Source organism: Phoxinus phoxinus (genome assembly GCF_949152265.1).
Source record: "Phoxinus phoxinus genome assembly, chromosome: 17".
Classification (NCBI taxonomy): domain Eukaryota; kingdom Metazoa; phylum Chordata; class Actinopteri; order Cypriniformes; family Leuciscidae; genus Phoxinus; species Phoxinus phoxinus.
The window spans coordinates 34012952-34020451 of NC_136892.1; the positions used below are offsets into that span (position 1 = coordinate 34012952).

At 49.0% G+C, this 7500-nt stretch overlaps 1 protein-coding gene across 1 annotated transcript in view; it reads left to right on the forward strand.

Moving 5' to 3' along the window:
• LOC306984455 (ral guanine nucleotide dissociation stimulator) overlaps window positions 1-7500 on the forward strand; it is a 34618-nt gene that overhangs the window by 9326 nt on the left and 17792 nt on the right. The window contains exons 2-3 of the mRNA XM_079585845.1: window positions 2264-2568; window positions 2951-3019. Of these exons, the coding sequence (XP_079441971.1) occupies window positions 2264-2568; window positions 2951-3019 (374 nt within the window). The remainder of the gene's footprint in view (window positions 1-2263; window positions 2569-2950; window positions 3020-7500) is intronic.

The following is a 7500-nucleotide window of genomic DNA, read 5'->3' on the forward strand; positions in this document are numbered from 1 at the left end:
ACACACTTAAATGATTATAAATATATAGAGCTCACAAATGTGTGACAAGTATTCGCTGAGTTTTTTAAATGTTTAGAGACGTGCTCAAGAAAAAAAAGTTCACGAGACGGAGAGGCAGAAAGCACACCCTGTTTAATTTCTTTATTTTACAAAAGCACAACGTTTTGTTTTGATTGTAAGTGGACACATACAAAAGTAGACATCTCACAGATTCTTTTTTCATTTTTATTAAGTCTGTATGACCACAAATGACGGAGTATTTTAAGTTTATTCAGCTGCTATGTGAAAAAAAACGCGCAAATCACGCCGGCGTGATTGCCGACCCCAGGGGGTTAAAGTCTCAGGATAGTCTTAGGATAGTCTCCGTATAGCCTCAGGATAGTCTTAGGAGAATCTCTGTATAGTCTTAGGATATTCTCTCTCTGTATAGCCTCAGAATAGTCTTAGGATAGTCTCCGTATAGCCTCTGGGTAGTCTTAGGATAGTCTCCTTAAAGTCTCAGGATAGTCTTAGGATAGTCTCCGTATAGCCTCAGGATAGTCTTAGGAGAATCTCTGTATAGTCTTAGGATAGTCTCTCTCTGTATAGCCTCAGGATAGTCTCTGTAAAGCTCAGGATAGTCTCCGTAAAGCCTCAGGATAGTCTTAGGATAGTCTCTCTCTGTATAGCCTCAGGATAGTCTTAGGATAGTCTCCGTAAAGCCTTAGAATAGTCTTAGGATAGTCTCCGTATAGCCTCAGGATAGTCTCTGTTAAGCCTCGGGATAGTCTTAGGAGAATCTCCGTATAGTCTTAGGATAGTCTCCGTAAAGCCTTAGAATAGTCTCTGTATAGCCTCAGGATAGTCTCCGTAAAGCCTTAGGAGAATCTCTGTATAGCCTCAGGATAGTCTCCGTAAAGCCTTAGGATAGTCTCCGTAAAGCCTTAGAATAGTCTTAGGATAGTCTCCGTATAGTCTTAGGATAGTCTCCGTATAGCCTCAGGATAGTCTCTCTCTGTATAGCCTCAGGATAGTCTTAGGATAGTCTCCGTAAAGCCTTAGAATAGTCTTAGGATAGTCTCCGTATAGCCTCAGGATAGTCTCTGTTAAGCCTCGGGATAGTCTTAGGAGAATCTCCGTATAGTCTTAGGATAGTCTCCGTAAAGCCTTAGAATAGTCTCTGTTAAGCCTCAGGATAGTTTCCGTAAAGCCTTAGGAGAATCTCTGTATAGCCTCAGGATAGTCTCCGTAAAGCCTCGGGATAGTCTTAGGAGAATCTCGGTATAGTCTTAGGATAGTCTCCGTAAAGCCTTAGAATAGTCTCTGAATAGCCTCAGGATAGTCTTAGGATAGTCTCCGTAAAGCCTCAGGATAGTCTCAGGATCTCAGAAGGTGTTTACAGTAAACTCGTGTCTGTAACTCTATTCTCTCAGAAAATAAATATATTGATACATGTGATTTTCTCCTGACGTATTTGATGGTCACATCAACAGAACTCTTTAGTGATGTCAGCAGTCTTCCCAGCATGCACTGCAGCGTGAATCATTGTGTGTTTGATCTTCCTGTGTGTTAGATTATTAGGTGTGTAAGTGTGTGTGTGCGACTCAATCTCCAACGTTCTCCAGCCTGTTCATGTCGATCATTACCTCTACATCTGTACACTTCGACTCAGTCCATCCGCTGACTCCGGTTCATCTGAAAACCTGTAAAGCATGGCCTGCTCTCGCTGCAAAGCACTCTGGGTAATGCCTGAGCTTTATTTGCCGAAACCCGAATGTTCCCTGAAGACTGATTTATAGATCATATTTAAAGAGGTCAGATGAATATGAGTTTCTCTTCTTTATTCGTCAGGAACACAAGGTGTGTGTGTGTGTCATGTTTGAGTAGTTGTTCAGGACTGTGGTTTTGCTCATCCGTAGTTTCCAGAGATGAAAACACACACACACACACAGAGAGAGAGAGAGAGAGAGAGACTGATTGTGCAACTTGTTTTCTGTTTCAGGTATTGATCGATGTGAATCACTGATGCTTCCTGAAACACGACACACCTCCTCCCTCTCTCCCCCTCTCTCTCTCTCCCTCTCTCTCTCTCTCTCTCTCCCCCTCTCTCTCTCTCTCTCCCCCTCTCTCTCTCTCTCTCTCCCCCTCTCTCTCTCTCCCCCTCTCTCTCTCTCCCCCTCTCTCTCTCTCTCTCCCCCTCTCTCTCTCTCTCTCTCTCTCTCTCTCTAAACACTCATGAACTCACAGCAACTGATGTCTTCTTCATCTGTGTGTGTGTGTGTAGAATGCGAGTCAGGAGATCGGGGAGGAGGTGGAGGACGGTGCCGTGTTCAGCATCTCGCTGAGGAAGGTCCAGATGTACCAGTCGGCGAGCAGGAGCCAGCGCTGGACGGGTTTGGACTCGGACCCGGGCCTCGGTCTGTACGAGACCTGTCAGCTGCGCATCATCAGAGCCGGGACGCTGGAGCGACTGGTGGAGAACATGGTGACCGCCTTCAGAGGGAACGACTCCACATACGTCACCATCTTCCTCTGCACTTACAGGACCTTCGCTACTACTAAACAAGTGCTGGACCTGCTGCTCAACAGGTCACACACACACACACACACACAGACACACACTCTCTCACACACTCACTCTCTCTCACACATACACACACTCACACTTACTTATTCACTCACACACACAAGTTTGTTTTGCTATGTTCAATAGGCGTAATGGATTTTATACTGTACATTCTGTCCCCGTACACAGCCCCTATCCCTAAACCTTCCCAACACACACACACACACACACACACACACACACACACACACACACACACACACTTAGCTGCACTGAGAACAGAACTTGAACTGAACTGATCTGAATAATGACTCTATTGTCTGTAGAACAACTGAAATTGAATTTGTTTAATAATTGATGATTTTACAACATTTTGATTTGATGTGTGTGTGTGTGTTCTCACAGATACGCTAAACTGCAGCCGGGCGCAGAATCACGCAGAATGAGCGCAGATGAGCGAACGGAGCTCAGGAAGTACGTGACTCACGTCTGAAACACACACCGAATCATATGTGCACTTCCAGGAAATCTGTGCGGGAAACACATACACTTTATTGCCAAAAGTATTGGGACACCCCTCCAAATCTTTGAGTTCAGGTGTTCAATCATTCCACGGCCACAGGTGTATGAATCAAGCACTAGGCACGCAGACGCTTCTACACACATCTGTGAAAGAATGAGTCGCTCTCAGGAGCTCCGAGAACTCAAGCGTGGTGCCGTGATCGGTTCCTCCTGTGCAATAAGTCCGTTCGTGAAGTTTCCTCACTACTAAGTATTCCACGGTCAATTGTTTAGTGGTATTAAAACAAAGTGGGGATGCAGTGTGTAAAGAGTGGTGTAAAGAGTGGGGTACAGTGGTGTAAAGAGTGGGGTACAGTGGTGTAAAGAGTGGGGTACAGTGGTGTAAAGAGTGGGGTACAGTGGTGTAAAGAGTGGGATGCAGTGGTGTAAAGAGTGGGGTACAGTGGTGTAAAGAGTGGGGTACAGTGGTGTAAAGAGTGGGGTGGGGTGCAGTGGTGTAAAGAGTGGGATGCAGTGGTGTAAAGAGTGGGATGCAGTGGTGTAAAGAGTGGGATGCAGTGGTGTAAAGAGTGGGATGCAGTGGTGTCAAGAGTGGGATGCAGTGGTGTAAAGAGTGGGATGCAGTGGTGTAAAGAGTGGGATGCGGTGGTGTAAAGAGTGGGATGCGGTGGTGTAAAGTGTGGGATGCAGTGGTGTAAAGCGTGGGATGCAGTGGTGTAAAGAGTGGGATGCAGTGGTGTAAAGCGTGGGATGCAGTGGTGTAAAGAGTGGGATGCAGTGGTGTAAAGAGTGGGGTGCAGTGGTGTAAAGAGTGGGATGCAGTGGTGTAAAGAGTGGGATGCAGTGGTGTAAAGCGTGGGATGCAGTGGTGTAAAGAGTGGGGTGCAGTGGTGTAAAGCGTGGGATGCAGTGGTGTAAAGAGTGGGGTGCAGTGGTGTAAAGAGTGGGATGCAGTGGTGTAAAGAGTGGGGTGCAGTGGTGTAAAGCGTGAGATGCAGTGGTGTAAAGAGTGGGGTGCAGTGGTGTAAAGAGTGGGATGCAGTGGTGTAAAGCGTGGGATGCAGTGGTGTAAAGAGTGGGGTGCAGTGGTGTAAAGAGTGGGGTGCAGTGGTGTAAAGAGTGGGATGCAGTGGTGTAAAGAGTGGGATGCAGTGGTGTAAAGAGTGGGATGCAGTGGTGTAAAGAGTGGGGTGCAGTGGTGTAAAGCGTGGGATGCAGTGGTGTAAAGAGTGGGGTGCAGTGGTGTAAAGAGTGGGATGCAGTGGTGTAAAGAGTGGGGTGCAGTGGTGTAAAGAGTGGGATGCAGTGGTGTAAAGAGTGGGATGCAGTGGTGTAAAGAGTGGGATGCAGTGGTGTAAAGAGTGGGATGCAGTGGTGTAAAGAGTGGGGTGCAGTGGTGTAAAGAGTGGGATGCAGTGGTGTAAAGAGTGGGGTGCAGTGGTGTAAAGAGTGGGATGCAGTGGTGTAAAGAGTGAGGTGCAGTGGTGTAAAGAGTGGGGTGCAGTGGTGTAAAGCGTGGGGTGCAGTGGTGTAAAGAGTGGGGTGCAGTGGTGTAAAGAGGGGGGTGCAGTGGTGTAAAGAGTGGGATGCAGTGGTGTAAAGAGTGGGGTGCAGTGGTGTAAAGCGTGGGGTGCAGTGGTGTAAAGAGTGGGGTGCAGTGGTGTAAAGAGTGGGATGCAGTGGTGTAAAGAGTGGGATGCAGTGGTGTAAAGCGTGGGATGCAGTGGTGTAAAGAGTGGGGTGCAGTGGTGTAAAGAGTGGGGTGCAGTGGTGTAAAGAGTGGGATGCAGTGGTGTAAAGAGTGGGATGCAGTGGTGTAAAGCGTGGGATGCAGTGGTGTAAAGAGTGGGATGCAGTGGTGTAAAGAGTGAGGTGCAGTGGTGTAAAGAGTGGGGTGCAGTGGTGTAAAGCGTGGGGTGCAGTGGTGTAAAGAGTGGGGTGCAGTGGTGTAAAGAGGGGGGTGCAGTGGTGTAAAGAGTGGGATGCAGTGGTGTAAAGAGTGGGGTGCAGTGGTGTAAAGCGTGGGGTGCAGTGGTGTAAAGAGTGGGGTGCAGTGGTGTAAAGAGTGGGATGCAGTGGTGTAAAGAGTGGGATGCAGTGGTGTAAAGCGTGGGATGCAGTGGTGTAAAGAGTGGGGTGCAGTGGTGTAAAGAGTGGGATGCAGTGGTGTAAAGAGTGGGATGCAGTGGTGTAAAGAGTGGGATGCAGTGGTGTAAAGAGTGGGATGCAGTGGTGTAAAGAGTGGGGTGCAGTGGTGTAAAGAGTGGGGTGCAGTGGTGTAAAGAGTGGGGTGCAGTGGTGTAAAGAGTGGGATGCAGTGGTGTAAAGAGTGGGATGCAGTGGTGTAAAGAGTGGGATGCAGTGGTGTAAAGAGTGGGATGCAGTGGTGTAAAGAGTGGGGTGCAGTGGTGTAAAGAGTGGGATGCAGTGGTGTAAAGAGTGGGGTGCAGTGGTGTAAAGAGTGGGATGCAGTGGTGTAAAGAGTGGGATGCAGTGGTGTAAAGAGTGGGATGCTGTGGTGTAAAGAGTGGGATGCAGTGGTGTAAAGAGTGAGGTGCAGTGGTGTAAAGAGTGGGGTGCAGTGGTGTAAAGCGTGGGGTGCAGTGGTGTAAAGAGTGGGGTGCAGTGGTGTAAAGAGTGGGATGCAGTGGTGTAAAGAGTGGGATGCAGTGGTGTAAAGAGTGGGATGCAGTGGTGTAAAGAGTGGGATGCAGTGGTGTAAAGAGTGGGGTGCAGTGGTGTAAAGAGTGGGATGCAGTGGTGTAAAGAGTGGGATGCAGTGGTGTAAAGAGTGGGATGCAGTGGTGTAAAGAGTGGGATGCAGTGGTGTAAAGAGTGGGATGCAGTGGTGTAAAGAGTGGGGTGCAGTGGTGTAAAGAGTGGGATGCAGTGGTGTAAAGAGTGGGGTGCAGTGGTGTAAAGAGTGGGGTGCAGTGGTGTAAAGCGTGGGATGCAGTGGTGTAAAGAGTGGGATGCAGTGGTGTAAAGAGTGGGGTGCAGTGGTGTAAAGCGTGGGATGCAGTGGTGTAAAGAGTGGGATGCAGTGGTGTAAAGAGTGGGATGCAGTGGTGTAAAGAGTGGGGTGCAGTGGTGTAAAGCGTGGGATGCAGTGGTGTAAAGAGTGGGATGCAGTGGTGTAAAGAGTGGGGTGCAGTGGTGTAAAGCGTGGGATGCAGTGGTGTAAAGAGTGGGATGCAGTGGTGTAAAGAGTGGGGTGCAGTGGTGTAAAGAGTGGGGTGCAGTGGTGTAAAGAGTGGGATGCAGTGGTGTAAAGAGTGGGGTGCAGTGGTGTAAAGCGTGGGGTGCAGTGGTGTAAAGAGTGGGATGCAGTGGTGTAAAGCGTGGGGTGCAGTGGTGTAAAGCGTGGGATGCAGTGGTGTAAAGCGTGGGATGCAGTGGAGTAAAGAGTGGGGTGCAGTGGTGTAAAGAGTGGGATGCAGTGGTGTAAAGAGTGGGGTGCAGTGGTGTAAAGAGTGGGGTACAGTGGTGTAAAGAGTGGGGTACAGTGGTGTAAAGAGTGGGGTGCAGTGGTGTAAAGAGTGGGGTACAGTGGTGTAAAGAGTGGGGTACAGTGGTGTAAAGAGTGGGGTACAGTGGTGTAAAGAGTGGGGTACAGTGGTGTAAAGAGTTGGGATGCAGTGGGGTGCAGTTGTGTAAAGAGTGGGATGCAGTGGTGTAAAGAGTGGGGTACAGTGGTGTAAAGAGTGGGGTACAGTGGTGTAAAGAGTGGGGTGCAGTGGTGTAAAGAGTGGGGTACAGTGGTGTAAAGAGTGGGGTACAGTGGTGTAAAGAGTGGGGTACAGTGGTGTAAAGAGTGGGGTACAGTGGTGTAAAGAGTGGGGTACAGTGGTGTAAAGAGTTGGGATGCAGTGGGGTGCAGTTGTGTAAAGAGTGGGGTACAGTGGTGTAAAGAGTGGGGTACAGTGGTGTAAAGAGTGGGGTACAGTGGTGTAAAGAGTTGGGATGCAGTGGGGTGCAGTTGTGTAAAGAGTGGGATGCAGTGGTGTAAAGAGTGGGGTACAGTGGTGTAAAGAGTGGGGTACAGTGGTGTAAAGAGTGGGGTGCAGTGGTGTAAAGAGTGGGGTACAGTGGTGTAAAGAGTGGGGTACAGTGGTGTAAAGAGTGGGGTACAGTGGTGTAAAGAGTGGGGTACAGTGGTGTAAAGAGTGGGGTACAGTGGTGTAAAGAGTGGGGTACAGTGGTGTAAAGAGTTGGGATGCAGTGGGGTGCAGTTGTGTAAAGAGTGGGGTGCAGTGGTGTAAAGAGTGGGGTACAGTGGTGTAAAGAGTGGGGTACAGTGGTGTAAAGAGTGGGGTGCAGTGGTGTAAAGAGTGGGGTGCAGTGGTGTAAAGAGTGGGGTACAGTGGTGTAAAGAGTGGGGTACAGTGGTGTAAAGAGTGGGGTACAGTGGTGTAAAGAGTGGGGTACAGTGG